General features: G+C 41.8%; 3 protein-coding genes across 4 annotated transcripts; all 3 read left to right on the top strand.

The window, feature by feature from the left end:
* Nucleotides 1-893: 893 nt before the first annotated feature.
* Nucleotides 894-2,238, top strand: LOC108951714 (uncharacterized). The gene has a single exon (XM_018820529.2). It carries the CDS (start codon nucleotides 918-920, stop codon nucleotides 1,977-1,979), a length of 1,062 nt encoding a protein of 353 aa, XP_018676074.2. The 5' UTR covers nucleotides 894-917; the 3' UTR covers nucleotides 1,980-2,238.
* Nucleotides 2,239-4,978: 2,740 nt separating this feature from the next.
* On the top strand, nucleotides 4,979-8,488 carry LOC135597186 (mitochondrial import inner membrane translocase subunit TIM17-2-like). Its single transcript, XM_065089804.1, has 2 exons — nucleotides 4,979-5,811; nucleotides 8,167-8,488. Exon 1 carries the CDS (start codon nucleotides 5,049-5,051, stop codon nucleotides 5,778-5,780), a length of 732 nt encoding a protein of 243 aa, XP_064945876.1. The 5' UTR covers nucleotides 4,979-5,048; the 3' UTR covers nucleotides 5,781-5,811; nucleotides 8,167-8,488.
* A 653-nt stretch (nucleotides 8,489-9,141) lies between these two features.
* Nucleotides 9,142-16,874, top strand: LOC135597185 (indole-3-pyruvate monooxygenase YUCCA2-like). Of its 2 annotated transcripts, none has more exons than XM_065089803.1 (5): nucleotides 9,142-9,289; nucleotides 11,789-15,432; nucleotides 15,948-16,196; nucleotides 16,289-16,411; nucleotides 16,502-16,874. In XM_065089803.1, the coding sequence occupies exons 2-5, from the start codon at nucleotides 14,707-14,709 to the stop codon at nucleotides 16,718-16,720; spliced, it is 1,317 nt and encodes a 438-aa protein (XP_064945875.1). In that variant the 5' UTR covers nucleotides 9,142-9,289; nucleotides 11,789-14,706; the 3' UTR covers nucleotides 16,721-16,874. The 2 variants fall into 2 exon arrangements, with proteins under 2 accessions (XP_064945875.1, XP_064945874.1); XM_065089802.1 differs by having other exon boundaries at nucleotides 9,143-9,289; nucleotides 16,496-16,872.
* Nucleotides 16,875-17,571: the final 697 nt, after the last annotated feature.

The raw sequence follows: 17,571 nt of genomic DNA, 5'->3' as shown, positions 1-17,571 counted from the left end.
TGAAAATAAGATTTTTAACCCTCACTCAATGCTTGACACATCACTACTAAATCAATATGTTTTATATAAAAATTATCAAATAAAATTTTATATTCTCAATTTTTATAAATAGATGAGGTACATAAGTAATCTTTTCGGTATAAAAATTTATTAAATATAATTTTAAACCATAACATTTGATAAGTGAATATGATACGCTATTAGGAGACCAATATATTTCGAGTAAAAATTCATCGGATGAGGTTTCGAATTCTCAATAACTGTAAGTGGTTTTGATACATCATCAACGGACTAATATTCTTGATATAAAATTTATTAGACCAAATTTGAAGACTATAAATGGGTGAATCATATTTGCCTAATCATCATTCTTATTTATGCATAAACCATACTGAATAATAGTCTATTCAAGAAATGTATATTGCCGCATCTTTCATGAAAATGGATCTTATCTACCCAACATTCGTATCTTCTTCATTTTCATTGTTGTTTTCGTAGAGATTAGGCTGAAGTTGATAGCATGCCAAACAGGAGAGGATTACTTGAACTTTCCTGTTCCTGTCGATGGATCAACGAGCTACAAGCCGCGTCGTTGTAGGAAGACTTACTGATGTATCTGTCCCTTACGAGGGAGTCAGTGTCCTCGCGAGGACTGATCTCACAATGATGGTAGGGCCCGCATGTTGCTGCAAGCATCCACCACGTCGAACAAGTTCATGAAATATTGAGTCCCATTAGACACACCAAATGCCGACCACAATTATTAGCCGATAATATAAGATCCCCATATCCATCATGGATTCCCCCCTCGCATCTAACCCCACATTTCAAGCCTTATAAATGGTGGTGCACCTCCCTCGCTCTTCTCTCACACCATCTCCTTTCGGTATGTGAGCACCAGAGAGCGAAGGAAGGACATGGAGAGCAACAGAAGCAGCAAGAAGAATGGTGGTGGTAAGCTCACTCAACGACTCGCTCGCATGTTCCGGTCCTCCTGCAAGCCTTCCACCTCCGTCTCGACCAATCTGAGCTCCACCGCCTCTACTCGGGCCCTCCTCGACGATGCTGTCCTTGAACCCGTCTTCGTGCCTTGCCGTCGAGACCGCAGCCTCGGTCGTCCACTCTCTTTCCCTGTACCGAACGATCGTCTCAGGCATAATACGGTGGGCGTCTGCAGCGGCTGCCGGCCGAAGCGTGCGGTCGAGTGTGAGCAATCTTCTCGATTGATGATGAGGAATGAGAAGTGGAAGGATCTGAAGGCGAGGAAGAAGGAGAGGAGAGTTAGGGAGACGGGTGGGTACTATGAGACCGGCGCGTGGGAGGGGAGGACGTGCCCTCCGTCTTCCCCTTCTTCCCCCTCGAACAGTTCTTACTACTACTACTGCTTTAATGGAGCCATGAAAGAAGAAACGAAGGAGATAAAGGTGGTCAAGAGGAAGAAGAAGAAGAAGAAGAAGAAGAAGAGGCTTGCGTCCAACAGCTATGGGTTCAACTGCTCTTCGTCGATGGAGAGCAACAATGACGGAGATGGTTTCTTTAGCAGCGAAGGAAGGGAAGTCGAGGAAGAGGAGACGGAGATGCTCTTCTCATCGCGGAGCTTCTCCTCCGACTCCTCCGAGTTCTACCAGAGGCCGACGTCCAAGAAGAAGAACAAGAACGTAAAGAAACCCCAGTGGGACAGAAGACGAGGGAGGAAGCGCGAGGCTTGGGGAGTCTGCAAGGGGTTTCAGCGCTTGCTCTCCGTCAGCTCTCCGGCAGGCAGGAAAGAGAAGAAAGGCTTCGCCGTGGTGAAGCGGTCGAGCGATCCTTACAACGACTTCCGCAGCTCCATGGTGGAGATGATCACCGAACGGCAAATCTTCGGCGCCCAAGATTTGGAGTGCCTGCTGCAGTCCTACCTGTGCTTGAACTCTTCCCATCTCCATCCACTTATCCTGCAGGCTTTCTCCGACATCTGGGTTGTTCTTTTTGGTCACTGAGTTCTGCTAATTCAAGTCACCGAATGCTATCTATCGCAGTGTCTTATCTTCTGATGTAATCCTAATCATGTTCATCAGTCCTCCGAGAACCATTCAACTCTGCTGTGTTTCCTTCTCCATTTCTGTTTACCCCATGGTTTGGAGCTTGAGCTGATATTAATGGATCACTTCTACTCTTCATGGGAGCCAAAGAGGGAAGATGTTGGAGCCTTGAGGAATTCTGGTGCAATAACGTAACATTGGTCTACTTTTACTCTGATATGGATGCTTAGCTGATAAATGTATAGAATTAGGTACGAAGTCATGTACCAAACGTTTGTTCCCTCGTTGTTCTGTAAGGATGATGTACCCATCAAACTGTGGCGCCCTTAAATTTAGTCTAAAGCAAGCTAGATTCTCATCTCTCTAGCTGCTTCGTCCATGGACGAGGCAAGCTCTCTCTAACAAGCCTCATCTTCCCACAGTGCCTAGCTATAACCTGCAAGCTTAACATAGACTAGCAAGACAATGCCTTACTTGAAGTGCTTGCTTGGTTATCAAGCAGCTACGTTGCCTCCAGTCCAAGAATCTTTACAGATGAAACAATAATTAAATGGTGCTGGATGATCTCCTGCATGCATAAGAAGGTCGACCTTCAACACCTCGAGTAATTCCCAACTCTGCTGTGTTTCTTCTCTGTCTATGTTCTCTATCCTACTGCATATATCAGGATGATTTTGGATTCCATGGGAGCCGAAGAAGGAAGAAGAAGGCTAGGGATGTTGAAGCCTCGAGGAATTCTGGTGCAGAAAAGTAACATTGTTCTGCTTTTACTCTGAATCCAGCATATGGATGCTTGGCTTATAGATATTACTGGAATAGGTACAGACTCAAGGATGACTTACAAAGTCATGTACCAAAAGTTTGTTCCCTTCCTATTGTTTTGTAAGAATGATGTACCCATCAAACTTTATGGCCCTAATCTTTCTTGTCCGCAGTCTAAAGCAAGCTAGATTCTATCTATCTCTCTCTCTCTCTCTCTCTCTCTCTCTCTAAGCAACGTAGCTGCGAGGCTCATTGACAAGACAAGCTATCTCCATTCCAACATGCCTCATCTTCCCACAGTGCCTGTAACCTGCAACCTTCACATACAAGAGCAAGTCAATGCGTTGCATTTAGCGCAAGCTTCCACAGTGAGTGCTTGGTTATCAAACAGCTACGTTGCCGCTTTCCTGATGAAATTATAATCAAAGTGTTGGACGAGCATCTAACACCACACGTACTTTAAACTTTGCTGTAACACATGGAAGAAAACATCGCAGGAAAGTTGATATGACTTGAATTTGAATGAGACCCAACAAGAGAACTAAAACCTTTTCAATTAGAATGAGTAATGTGCATGTGGAAACAAAAGGACCCTTGCAAAAGCAAAGGACAAGTACTCTTTGTCTTTCTGGTTTTTATTGAATCAATTAGAATAACCAGACGAAATATTTTCATGTAAAAAATGGGGATAATTGCAGCCAGTAAAAAGCTGTCATGCTCTGCTCTGCTCACAGAGAATGCTTGTTTGCAGAGGGGATACTGGAACCAGATGCATAAAACTGTGGCTTCGTCCTCCCAAGTTGTCAGCTATTTCTTCAGAGGAGAGGAACGTTTCATCGGTTACGTAGACACAGCCACCAAAGCTTCGGGGATACAGAGAGAGAGAGAGAGGGGTTGACAGGCGGCAAATGGAGACAGGGTAATTAATGGCAGCAGCTTTTTTTTGCCGACATCGCCTGTGTACTAGAATGGGCAACTCAAGAAGAAGAAAGAAGAATGCAGTGGTGCTGTGTGCCTCAGCTGTCTGTCATCAGTTGAAAGAGGCTTAACTGGGCGGTGTGGGTGGATGGATCGGTGCCTCATGTAACCTTCTTTTTCTTGTAATGTTTTCACTCTTATCAACTGATCTTATCTCAAGGACTTAATGGGTTCCTCTCTCTTCTTCTTCTTCTCCTTATGAAGCTGCATGTCTTTTCTGAGCTGACGACTTCTGCTGGATGCAGCTTTATAGAACACTCGACATGTAATTCTCCTGACCTATGATTGGATGTTTCTGCTTAAGAACTTTAGGAAATCTTCATAGAGAAATTGCTCGAAGCCTAAAGATGGATGGGAAACAAAGACTTTTGATGTCTTGATTCCCTGTATAACTTACGTGACTTAATTGATCTGGAGTCATGTGTTAGTGATTAGGATTCACATGCCGATTGATAATAAATATTAATTTTATTATGCTATATACTTAATGTTATTGCATCATATACCTATTTATAAAATTAATATTACTATTTCATTCTCAATGGTAGATAGGTAGAACAACAAGAGAGAGAACAATCACAAAAGAAAAAAGGTGTTTGTTTTGGGGGGTCAAAAAAATTATGATAGTAACTTTTAACGATTTACATGAACCATTTAGTCATTATCAAGCCATATATTTTCTTTTTTAGTTAAGAAGTAATTATCTATAAAAAAATAAAAATCATAATATCCTAACTATTTAAAGTCCACTTCATAAATCCATTTGAGCTAAGAGTGCTTTTCAGTTCATATGCTTAATGTTAATCATATTATACATTAATTCTTTACTAGTTTTTTGCAAACCAAATAAGATTTTTAATATCATAGTATCATAGTTTCAAATTTTTTTTAAATATATATAACATTGTAAAATTGGGAAAACATAGACAAGATCCAAAGAATTTCAGGAAATTTCAAAACCAAAAAGAAATTTAATTTGTAGAACATTTACAAAACATATAAGTTAGAGGTTTCAGTTGTTGCCTATTCTCTACATAGAACTTTTCTTTTTCAAAATAAAAATCATAATGAAAAATATAATATTCTCAGGATTGGATTTCTCGGCCGTGGTGTTCTTGGACCGATCCGGTCTTGGTCGAACCGACCCAGTCCAATACTATCACCGGGTCGGATTCGCTCACCGCCGTAGTCATATATTCGTGGTGTGCGGTCTTGCGACAACCGCTTCCTTGGGTTTCTTTTCGGAGGTAGGGTTTTAGATAGGGTCGGAGGAGGAGGAAGCCGGCGATGGGGACGCCGGAGACGTCGCGGGAGCCGTGCCCGGATCGGATACTGGACGACGTGGGCGGAGCGTTCGCGATGGGCGCCGTGGGGGGCTCTGTCTTCCACTTCATCAAAGGCCTCTACAACTTCCCGAACGGCGAGCGCCTGGCCGGCGGCTCCCAGGCCGTCCGCATGAACGCCCCCCGCGTCGGTGGAAGCTTCGCCGTCTGGGGCGGCCTCTTCTCTGCCTTCGACTGCTCCATGGTCTACCTCCGTCAGAAGGAGGACCCCTGGAATTCCATTCTCGCCGGCGCCGCTACCGGAGGCTTCCTCCAGATGCGCCAGGGTCCCGGCTCCGCCGCTCGTTCCGCTCTCTTTGGCGGCATCCTCCTGGCCCTCATTGAGGGCGCCGGGATCATGCTCAACCGCGTTCTAAGCGCTCCCCAGAACCTGCCCCCCGTGTTGGAGGACCCCAATGCCCCAGTCGTCCCGCCCAATATCACCGCCGCGGCCTCTGCTTCCACTCTGGGGTTCCAGCAGACGGCTTACCGAGCAGAGCCCCTCGGCACGACGTCTTCTTCTTCTTCTACTTTGTCATCGTCATCATCTTCTTCATCTTGGTTCGGGGGGATCTTTGGTGGTGGGAAGAAACAACAAGAGAATGAGGCAAAGAGCGAAAGTGGTGGCAGCAAGACGGAGGTGTTGGAGAGCTTTGATAAACCTAGCACACCTATTCCGAACTTCGACTATAAGTAGATGAAGCTAGGGAGGATTTTGCAGGAAACAGGTGAGTTTGTGATCTGTTCTACACTATTTATTTGGGACCAAATGAATTCTAGTCATAAAATGGGCATATGCATTTTATGTAGCTTATTGAAAAGTATATCTTTGTCTCTTCTGTGTTCTTTCAACATTGGCTTTCTTCTCCATTCTTTTATTTGTATTGACAGCCTTTTCCTTTGGTGGATATAACTTGTACATATATTCTTTACTATGCCTGCTTACCTAAGTTACCGCCACAGGAAGCTTGGTTTATTACCTAGCACTTGTTCAATAGTTCATGGTTGTTGCACTCTTATTGAAGCACTTTCTTGAAAAAATGTAGGAAATAGAAAGGTGTCACAACTTTAAACAATTAGTTATCATAAATCTTCTAGTTCTAGTTATTCTTTGCATTCTAGTCTATCACAGGAAGTAGCGACAAGAGAAAACATAAAAGAGATAAACTAGTTAATATAAGGCATGGGATTGATTTTCAATTCCTTTCGCCAGCATAAACTTCCTCCAGTAGGAGGGAGGGAGATTGTGGGAAGGGGAGAGAAGCATGCAGGAGGGAATGGGGAGGGTGTTGTCGGGGACGCTCCATAGGGGTGATGGCGAAGGAGGGGGAGAGACAACAAGAGGGACGAAAGAGGAGGGAAGGGGATAGGGGTATTATGGAAGCTCAACAGGGCGGCTATGGGGGAGGGGAGAGAGATAGCAGGTGGGAAGGAGAGTAGGAAATGGGAGAAGCATGGAGGAGAGAGGGGGTATCAAGGAGGCTTGATGGGGACGGCTTTGGAGGGAGAGATGCCATGATCGGAGGGCTGCACATGGATGCAGGGAGGAGCGACAGCGAGGAGCTATGGTCGCTAGGGAGGGAATCATCGTTGAAGAGGCGGTGATAGTGAGGAGCTACGGTACCAGATGACGAGGAGATGGGGAAGTGTCTGAAGAGGAGGTGGCGACTACAAGGAGAAGCGAGCAATCACAAGAATGAAAATAGGGTTTCAATCCGTCAAACTCCTATTTATTTGTATTATTAGTAAAATTACATAATATATACTTGGATCTTAGTTCTCCTTTTCTAAGAGCTTTAATGACTTCTACATAACTCATTTATAGAATTAACTCTATTTAGATTTTCTTTCACTACAACAATATTATTAACAAATAAAATATATGCCTAGGAGGTCTATAGCATACATGTTTGGTAAGTTTGTGCATTATTGATTTGTAAGGATTTAACGTGGATCTTTGATGAAGTTCTATGCTAATAGAAAATTCACTACACTTTCTATAATTCTAACACTAGTGATTACATTTTATAACATCAATAAAATTAGTAGATATATATTATTTTAAATCCATTATAATAAATTTCTAGGAACTTTAGCATTCTCTAAATGAATGAAAAGCATATACAAATTTATTTTCTTTTTATACTTTCTCAATAATTGTTTTAATAAATAAGTAACCTTAATTGTTATTGATCCTAAAACCAAATTGACTTTCAAAGATATTTGTTTCACATCTTATTTGACTTTCAAGCACTCTTTCCGAAGGTTGTATTGTGTGGTCCATAATCCTAATTCATCAATAGTTAGCACAGTGCTAGATATCACCCTTATTTTTTATAAATTGGTGTTAAAAGCTCCTCTTCTATTCACAAGATATCTTTTCTAAGTCTCAAAATTTTGTTAAATAAGCTATTCAACCAAATTATATCTTGGTCTCCTAAACTCTTCCAAACCTTAGTAGGAATGTCACTACCTGTTTGGTAGTTTTGGGCTTTTAGGATGAAGTTGCCATGTTCTTCAGTTACCGAGTACATATAGCTGTGGAACAATGATCGAGACCATATAGTATGAAGTGTACCAAAAGTATGTACTTGTGGATGGATTACCTATATACTGCACACTAGAAGTAACAGGTTAAAGATTTAAAATAATGGCCACATGCTTTTTATTTGCAAAAAGATGTCGTCAGGTTTATCATTTGCTCAATGATGCTGCCCTCAAAGTGAAAAATAAAGTGGAAGGTCCTGGTTGTCTTATAATAGATATTGTGATTTTGTGATATCAGCAAATGTACTATTTGGTAAGAGTAAAGCCTAACTGATTCAGTGGTTCAATCTATTGTCTACATAATGATGAATGGAGTTTTACTAGTGTTTTGATAACGGTATTACATTTTCATTTGGATTCCAAGATGCATCAGGATTTCTTTTTTATGTTTGGTATCGTGGTCCTAGTATTGATTGCCCATGTGGCAACCAGAGATCATATGCATGCACTGGCACAGGTGCTGCATTTTTAGGAACAAAATTTTGTTTGTTCTCATGGGAGCATTAATTTTGTTTTTGCCATTTTTGGTTTTGTAGGGGATCTGATCATGGATAAGCTGTGAGTATTAATAATTTGGCACCTGAAGGCGACAGCACTAGAGCAGTAACTTGCATCTTTGTATTTGAAGTCTTCACAAACACAAAACTGGCAACAGCCTGCTACTCAGCTTGAACACTACCTGCCCTACAAGATGGCTGAACATTATCATCCTAGTTAGCTAATGTTTTATATGCTAAAATGACAGTTGGGCCATTTTGTGAGGATTCTAAAATATGTTTTTATATGTATTATATGAAGCCATGGGAAAACTCAGCTGAGTGTGTTTGTATGTATATATGCTCCCTTTCTGTGGCTCAAGGAGTGATTGTGCTATGATCTTGTCTATTATACATGAGTTTTTTGCAATGGGTAAGTGACAAAAGGTGAGATACGAATCCAGGATCTTGCGATATAGTATCAAAATCAAAGTTTTTACTAGTTGATAATTTAAAAAAATGTATCAGTTGAGGTTTTGAACCTTCAACCTTTGATAAGTCTATTATATATGCATTGCTAAGGCTGCCAGGTGATGGACATGATATGCTGGCTGACTGTGTGGAGTAACATAGGGATTCAAAGTCCCAGTCTAGAGGACTTATAGCTTCAGTTCTTAGGATCATAAGATCATGTGTTTGTTTGGGAGCCGACTCATGGGAGCATAAACTCAAAGGATTTCCAACATTTGCTATGGCACAAGTTGTAGTAGGAAATCTGGGTTTAATAATTCATATTTGTCACACTGATTTAAACTTATTAGATATTATTTGGTAATGTTGGTTGTAGTTATTTAGTTTCAGAAATACTTTCATTGAATGATGTCAGATAAGTTTGCAACAACATGGTGTGTTAACTCTACATTTTTTACTGACATCTTGCACTTACCATTGTTGACTTAGTTTAATCAGGAGTCATATCGAGAAAGTGTGACATTCTTCTTTTTTTCCTTTCTCTAGGTACTTCATTTGCTGTTTGGACATTATTATGTGCAGTGCTCAGGGTGTTCTTCTACTTGTTTTTGCCTAGCTGCACATTGGATCAGGACTCCTGGGGTGCACCACCTCCTTCCTGAGGAAGCTTAAAATTATTGTCATTCTTTAGGACTTTGTCAGGAAAGTAGAGGTCAGTATTCTGCCTACCCAATCTCTCTCTCTCTGAACTAGCATAGTGAGAGCCTGCCTATTCTTCCATTTTTATGATCAAATCATCTGTTTGGCAAATGCTAACCAATATAGCTGTATCCCATGACTCCCACGTGGCAAGGAGTCTTTGCTACATTATTGAGCATTACCAGGATCCCCAAAATCTGTGGTCAGAAACAGGGAATGTTATTGGTAGGTAGGTCCTAAAGGCATCACAGTTGTGTAATGTGAATCATCAGTGGTTGCTTGTCTCTCTTACCTAATTAGATCACTGTTGTAGATTATTCTCCTAGTTTAGTTTGATTAGGAAAGTAGGCGGCTGAGAATATATTGATCTTGAACAACATTTTGGCTGCCACGATTCCTGCTTCAAAGATAAACATCCTGGTTTCTTAGTTTGCACTGTAACATCAGTCTCAGAGCTGCTGCATTTGTTTCTCTTCTCTTGGTATCAGCTGAACATTGAACTACTAGATCTTGAGTTCCTTATTTGGATCCATCTTCTAAGTTCTGTACACCTTGATTTCTTCTTCAAGTTCACCGCACTTCCGTTGTAAATTGCATTTTCTAATAATGATTCCTGAAATGAACCTCTCATTACATTTGCTGCAGTGGGACAAGCTTGCCAACTTCTCCACCATGGTACTTTGTAATTTATTTCCTCAGTCTGTAAAGTTGGCAGCATCTAGAAATCATGCTTCTTTTTCCTTGCTCTTGATTTGAGATTAACGGGTTCTCCTTGCAACCCACTTGCCCTTAATGGCCATCCTTGGATTAGAATTGCCACGAGTAGAAGAGTTTTATTGTGTCTTGTGGAGGAAGTACTATTAGAATGTTTGGTATATTATGAAAGTGCTATGGCCAAGAAAATCATGGAAAAGTTGCATTCTTTAGGCTATCTAATCACTCGAGTGTCATTATAATGAACTCAAGTGGTGCTGGGTCTAATCGTCCCTGCCTACTGATAGTTTGTGGATGAAATGATGTTGATTGGATGGGAGTATATGATGGAAATCATATGAAAAATTTGGGCAACTAATTGAATTTATGGTGTTGCCCAAATCTTCAAGTACACATTGTGCCTCAGCTTATATATATATATATATATATATATATATATATATATATATATATATATATATATATTAGCCACTGAAAGGTTTGGGCAACTAATTGAGTTCAAATTTATGGTGTTATTGTTGTAAGTCAATTGTTTATCTTGTCACTTGAAGTCTTTGTTCAGCCTTACTAGAGTACCTTTGTATTGCAACTTCTGCAACTAAATAGTCACATTAATGTCTTCCTTGTGGCCAAGAGTTGTACCTTTCTGAAGAAAACAACCTATGGTTTAAGCATGGTACAAAACACCATTGTTCTGCTTTGATACGAAAGAGAGAGTCTTATTCTGCAATGTTGTCATCAAAGTTATGTCCTCTTCTAGTTTATAAAGCACATCTTCAGTAACACTCATCATCAAACTTTATTAAGATGCTCCACACATTTGTGATGTTTTTCTACTAGTTAGCTCTTTCAAACTGACTCATTGTTTAACTTAAGATGATTCACAACGAATGTTGGAAGTGAATTGTTATTTGAAAAGTACAGCCATGTTATACAAAAGAACTCGGAGGTCTTTCAAGTTATGGGACGAGACACTAAAGTTTGTCCCACATTAAAAGTTAAAAAGGATGAATGTGATCGTAGATAGAGCTAGATGATTATAATATGACTCGTTTTATCGATTTGTATAAATATATATCAATCGATCATTGATACAGTACATATCGAACTATATCGATATATCGTTAGACATACTGACAAATCGGCATGTATCGTCATATTGGTCTCCTATCGGATCAATATGTATTGCTTGTACCGGACAATATGCTATGGTACGATGAATATTGAATTATACAATTATTAACTCGGGTTTATGCATTTTAAACAGACCTTTAGTGTGTTTTGAGGTGATGTTTTTATTTCCGTCCAACATGTTAGATAGAAAATTCTATGCACTTTATCTAATCTAGGCATGGTTGACCCCACTAGTTTGTATTTCTATTTGCCATTTGAGTTGGTTAACTTTGCTCTTCATGTGCTTTTTAGGCAACTTATTCCTTCTTTAAACAGAAGCAAGAAAAAAAGATGTAATGAAGCTGAAAAGGTGTGTGTAATATCACTTCTCAAAAATATGACTTGTGAAAATGATCTTTGAGCTACAGATGGTTAATTAAGACTTGATGCTTTCACCTTGTTAACAACAACGTATTGATCAAGAGCACAGCTTTTTCTCATCTCTGTTTTACACCCTGCAATGACTGAACTCAGCTGAATTTTCTGAAGTCAATGATAAACCTAATTCTATCTTGTCTTGGTGGGCTTGCTTGATAAATAAGAGAATATGAGTACATAAATAGGAGCTTGTCTTACAGTCTCAAAGAGAAGATTGGTTCTTGATCTTATGTTAACATTACTGCAGGAAAGGTGTTCTTCATTAAATAATAGCAGCAAACAGCCTGAGCTTGACATTTGGCGCACTTGGCAAAGGTACTAATTTCGTTCCATCCTATCATTTACGAGTACTATGACATTCATTCTTAGGTACACATAAGGAACCTAAAAAAGTGTATTCATATCATAACATTTTCTCTGCCATTTAGCCTATTTATTTAATAAGAGTAATTTGCATAATTACTTAGTCCTTCTTGAAGTCATTACTAAACGAAGACATAAAAGGAATAGAGTAATAAATGAGAAGCAACAAAGTTAAAGCGAGATTTGTCATATATCTCGATGTATTGTTCGGTATGGATGATATATATCGGTCTAATAGAAGATCAATATGAGTGGTATATATCATTCTGTTGGTATCTCCCATCGTATCATATGGTATCTCCCATCGATACAATGGTATGGACCAATAAGGTGAATCATGAGTTAAAGATGGAAAACTGATTTAAGATATAAAAAAGATTGAATTTTGAACTAAAAGAGAAAGACATTTGTTGGTAATTTCTTATTTCAAACCTTTTTTAATTTGAACTCTTCGGCGTAGATGATTGCACATGGACATTTAGCACTCGGTGGAGTACTTGTGCTGAAAATTAATAATCAAACTTGATTGTGTAAATTAATAACCAGGCTAGCATTTGTTATGATGGCAATCAAAACCACTTCTTTGGTTTACTAGATTATTCTCAACGGTGTTGATCAACCTTATATTCAATGTTTTTCTGTATTCTAACTCAACTATATACTAGTAGGCTGTAGCACTAATCAATCAATGTTGTTTGTTGATTAGTGGTAGTGTACCAAATCCATTTATTAGCTGTCGAGCAATTGAAATCCCATCCTATAATTTTTTTATTTTTATTTTACATATACTGGTTTGATGATAATCCACTTATAAAAGATTGACGGTCGAACCCTCATCCAATAAGCCTTTTTTTTTTTTTGAACTTACCACTTTTGAAAAAAGAAAAATGTTGCTTGTCGAGGACAGCTTATTGATGACTAAACTAGATTAATCTTATATGCTTTATGCGACTAATCTCTCCCTCTCTCTCTCTCTCTCTCTCTCTCTCTCTCTCCTCTCCTGTTATCGTTTACCTGTATTCCATCTTCTATTTAGTGGCATTCTGGTCTTTAGTGTTATTTCACCAAGGCATAGTTGGGATTATACATTTCTCTCGATCCAACATGATGTAACCAAAACACTATCCATTCTAGAGAATTTGGGGCAATTTTTGGTATTCTTTGTGCATTGAAGTTTGATGGACATCCAAATGAACATCCAAATGCACAGCCAAAGAAGTTCCTTGGGTGCTTCACTTCCTTTCTCTCGAAACATCAAAGAATTTCCCAGACAAGGACAATGCTGTTCTCAAGTCAACCTTGATAACCTAGTTTGATGGAGAATGTTCTCTCCCAAAAAATTAAAAAAACACAAATAAATAAATAAAGGCTTGATGGAGTATCTTTGTATTCCATCACACACAGCACAACATTTGTTTTTAAGGTGAAAGGCCCCACAAAAAAAAGAAAAAGAAAAAGAAAAACATCATGAACTCAAATCAATATGGAAGAGGCCCACAACACAGCATTATAAACTCTAATCACTCATGTAAGTGTGCTTTATTTTACACTAAACAGCCGCACTTTGAAAGCTTTTCACAAGATAGATGTTTAATCTATAGATGTAGCTTTGTTGCAGCTTTCTGAGTGTGATATGTTTTAATATATAGAGACAGATTGGTAGCTTCGCATAATATATATGCCCAGTGTCTTAACTGATACAGTTTCCCAAATAAGTTGGCCATGTCTTTTCACCTTAGTCTTATGATCATCTTTCTGATGGAACATTTTTATCAATTTGAGTAGCACTAAATTGCCTGTCTTAAAAATTCATGGGTGGATTCATAGACTTTGTGCTACATCTGTAACATCACAATATATATTCTCCTATTAACTGAAATGAGGTGGTAGTAGTAGTAGTAGTAGTACTAGCAGTACAAGTTGGTTAGGTTTGTGCCTAAACCTTGTGTCTCAACAATTTTCATGTGCGAGTGATCGTCCACACAGCTTTATGTGCATCAAATGTCAGCAAATTTATTTCCTACCACTTTTTGTGTCTCCTCTCATCTATTTCCTGTTGCAGCAATAAATTATTCCCATTGTGATTAAACTAGAAAATGCTGTTGGTTGATTATACTTACCTAATAATGAAAATACCACAATTCAGTCTTATAATGATTATAACTCAGTAAGGACAAGCATTTTAAACTAGTGATTCCAGCTCATATGATCTCGATATATGTGTGGTAGATCCATTGGTGGTCAATAATGTTGTGGGGTTAGGCAACATTTACGCCATAATAATTAAGAGAATGTTGAGTGAAACCCACAATTAAAGGAGAAAAGAACAAAAAATAAAAAAAATAAAAAAAAGAGGAATGAGAACAAAATTAATGGATGCTTGAGCTTTGTTCATAACATGTGAGTTATAGTAGTGGTGATGGTGATTGATGACGAGAGAGATTGGAGATGGCAGAGCTGCATCTGTATAATTAGCTCGCCACAACCTCTCACTCGCTCTTCACTATCTCCTCACCTCTGCAGCTGATCTAATGCCAGCGTTGAGGCCTTCCCCATAAGAGTAGGAGAAGTCCCGCTTCTTTCTCTCAGCCTAACTCATTTTTGGATAAGAGCAGAAGAATCCTTCTCATCTGTTGAGCACCAACATCCTCCGGATCCACTCGCCTCTCTCTCTCTCCTCTCCCTCCTACTTCTACTTATACCAGTGCAGGAGCCAACCATGGAATCCCTGTGAAGAGAAGATCTTTGGTGGTCTCCGTGCGCGCCACTGCCGACCCCACTCCTCGCCAGATCTTTAGCTTCATGAAGCGTTGGCGAGAAGCTGAATGCAAACGAGTCCATGACCCATTCTACGCCGGAGATGGCCGTAAGGTGGCGGTGAACCCTGTCGAGATCGACGGGAAGTGCATATGGGTGCTGGGGCCGATCATCGTGGGCGGCGGCCCGTCCGGGCTGGCCGTCGCCGCCTGCCTCAAGAAGAAGGGAATCCCGTGCGTCGTCCTCGAGCGCGCCAACTGCGTCGCGTCGCTGTGGCAGCTCAAGGCCTACGACCGCCTCCGCCTGCACCTCCCCAAGAAGTTCTGCGAGCTGCCGCTGATGCCGTTCCCCTCGTGGTTCCCTACCTACCCCACCAAGCAGCAGTTCGTGGCCTACCTCGACGCCTACGCCCGGGAGTTCGGCATCCGGCCTCGCTTCGACGAGGCGGTCGTCGCCGCCGAGTACGACGCGGTGGTCGGATTCTGGAGGGTGAAGACGGCGGTGGTCAATCAGGGCAGGGAGGAGGGCGGCAGGGAGTACATGTGCCGGTGGCTGGTGGTGGCCACCGGGGAGAACGCGGAGGCGGTGGTGCCAGGTTTCGACGGCGCAGGGGACTTCAAGGGGCCCATCCTGCACACGAGCCTGTACAAGAGCGGCGACGCCTTCCGCGGCAAGCGGGTCCTCGTCGTCGGCTGCGGCAATTCCGGCATGGAGGTCTGCTTGGATCTCTGCCACCACGGTGCCCACCCCACCATCGTCGTCAGGGACTCGGTGAGCTTCGTAATACGTATTTCTCTTCCTTCCATTTACATATTCTTTTCTGTAGCTTCTGCATGCATACCACATTCTGTCGTTCGATAGGAATAGCAAATCATTAAGTTCATATGTGGTGTTAAATTACTAATACCTTTTGACTATGTGGTTAATGGCACTGTCACTAATCACCGGCAAAGCGCGTTAAATGAGTAGTTCTTTGGCATGCAAACAAAGACGCTACTTTTGCTCCACTGCTAAATATCTTTAACCAAATTCTCGCGTTCTCAGTTGCCACATCCAAGAAGCAGGCTCTTCTAACTCCAATACTGACAAGAAAAAGAATGAGTTTATCCTCTCTCTCTCTCTCTCTCTCTCTATATATATATATATATATATATATATATATATATATATAGAGAGAGAGAGAGAGAGAGAGAGAGGGGATGTGGAGACTCCACCTGCCAAGATTAGTGTCGAATATTCCCCCACCTTTTTCTGATCTGCGTGGTTGTAATCTTCGACGTCTGCAGGTGCACATCCTGCCACGGGAGATACTCGGACGCTCCACCTTCGGCTTATCCATGTGGCTGCTCAGGTGGCTGCCGGTGCGCGCGGTCGATCGACTGCTGCTGCTCGCTGCCCGTCTCCTGCTAGGAGACACAGCCAAGCTTGGCCTGCCGCGGCCGCAACTCGGGCCGCTCGAGCTCAAGTTGCGCTCCGGCAAGACCCCGGTCCTCGACGTCGGCACCCTTGAGAAGATCAAATCGGGAGCCATCAAGGTCGTTCATCATCCCGCCACAACTCGGGCAGGTTGCATCGTTTTCATCCTTCTCACCCTCGTTCTCACGGTCTCTACCTGCGCCGCATGCAGGTGCGACCTGCTATCAAGAAGCTCATGGAACATGGAGCGGAGTTCACGGACGGCAGATGGGAGGGATACGATGCTGTAGTTCTAGCGACTGGCTACAAGAGCAACGTGCCCTACTGGCTCAAGGTACGCCATCATCCATCCGATACGCACAGAGAAACCGGTGCGTGCTGTCATTGTAGTGATTCGACATTGGCATTGGTTGGGCAGGAGCAGGAGTTCTTCTCGGAGAAGGATGGGCTGCCGAGGAGGGCCTTCCCGTATGGCTGGAAAGGGGAGAGAGGGCTTTACGCCGTCGGATTCACCAAACGCGGGTTGATGGGTGCTTCCCTGGACGCGACGAGGATTGCCGAGGACATCGAGCGATGCTGGAAGGCTGAAGTGAAGACGACGATGGCCTTCGCATGCGCACCAACACGACAAGCGCAAGAATGAGAGGCTTTGAGGGGTTGATTGCAGGAGGAGGGAATCATGTAATGACTAACTTATCTGTACAGACGTATATTGCCACAAAGAGTTGTTGGGAGTCAAAATCTTTGTTTTATGTCTAATGCAATAAAACAGACAAATCAAACTGAGACTCAAAGATCTTAGAGACTTGAGACGTCCACCTCTCTAAGGACCACTACTACTGCGCCATGATCTCATGCCCCTCACAATCTGAAAGGTTGTAGATTCAATGACCTATTCACCATGTTTGCTCGTAACTCTCTTCCTTTGGGCCTTGAGAAGGCCAAAGTAGAGAGTACCTCGTTTCATCAACATGATAGTTAGAGAGAGAGAGAGAGAGAGAGAGAGAGAGCAGAATCCAGTGGGGGAATCGAGACCATGTGAGGATTCCCAAGGTGAAATGATTGAGGAACGAAGGGAGGAGGAAGTGGCGGTCCCAAGTACACTGACATACCAACAAAGGAACAGGGAAAACGCACGCTGGGGGCACCTGATGGAGCTCCATCGACGCCCCCAACATATGAGTGGGATCTCTGTCACTCGCCCCCCCAGTGGCCCGCATCCATCTGATGATTGACTGCACTTTTTGTACTTGCAACGCCGTGCAACTAATCTCATCCTTGTCATGGAAGTTAACACCCCGTCTGGAACCAGATTTGCGTCCATGGATGAGGAAGGTCGATGTTCCCAAGTATAGACCTGCGTACTTTTCCATGCATGTTCTCCAACACATCTCCTCTTCCTGCATGCATACTTTTGGTTAAGAGCCGAGTTTAGCATCGGGAGGGAAACAAAACACATGTACTCCTCCTTCCATGTTTTGTACTGCAAAGTGC

This window comes from Musa acuminata, chromosome BXJ1-11, assembly GCF_036884655.1.
Source record: "Musa acuminata AAA Group cultivar baxijiao chromosome BXJ1-11, Cavendish_Baxijiao_AAA, whole genome shotgun sequence".
Taxonomy (NCBI): domain Eukaryota; kingdom Viridiplantae; phylum Streptophyta; class Magnoliopsida; order Zingiberales; family Musaceae; genus Musa; species Musa acuminata.
The sequence above is the reverse complement of the archived record's forward strand: the minus strand, read 5'-3'. Positions and strand labels throughout refer to the sequence as shown.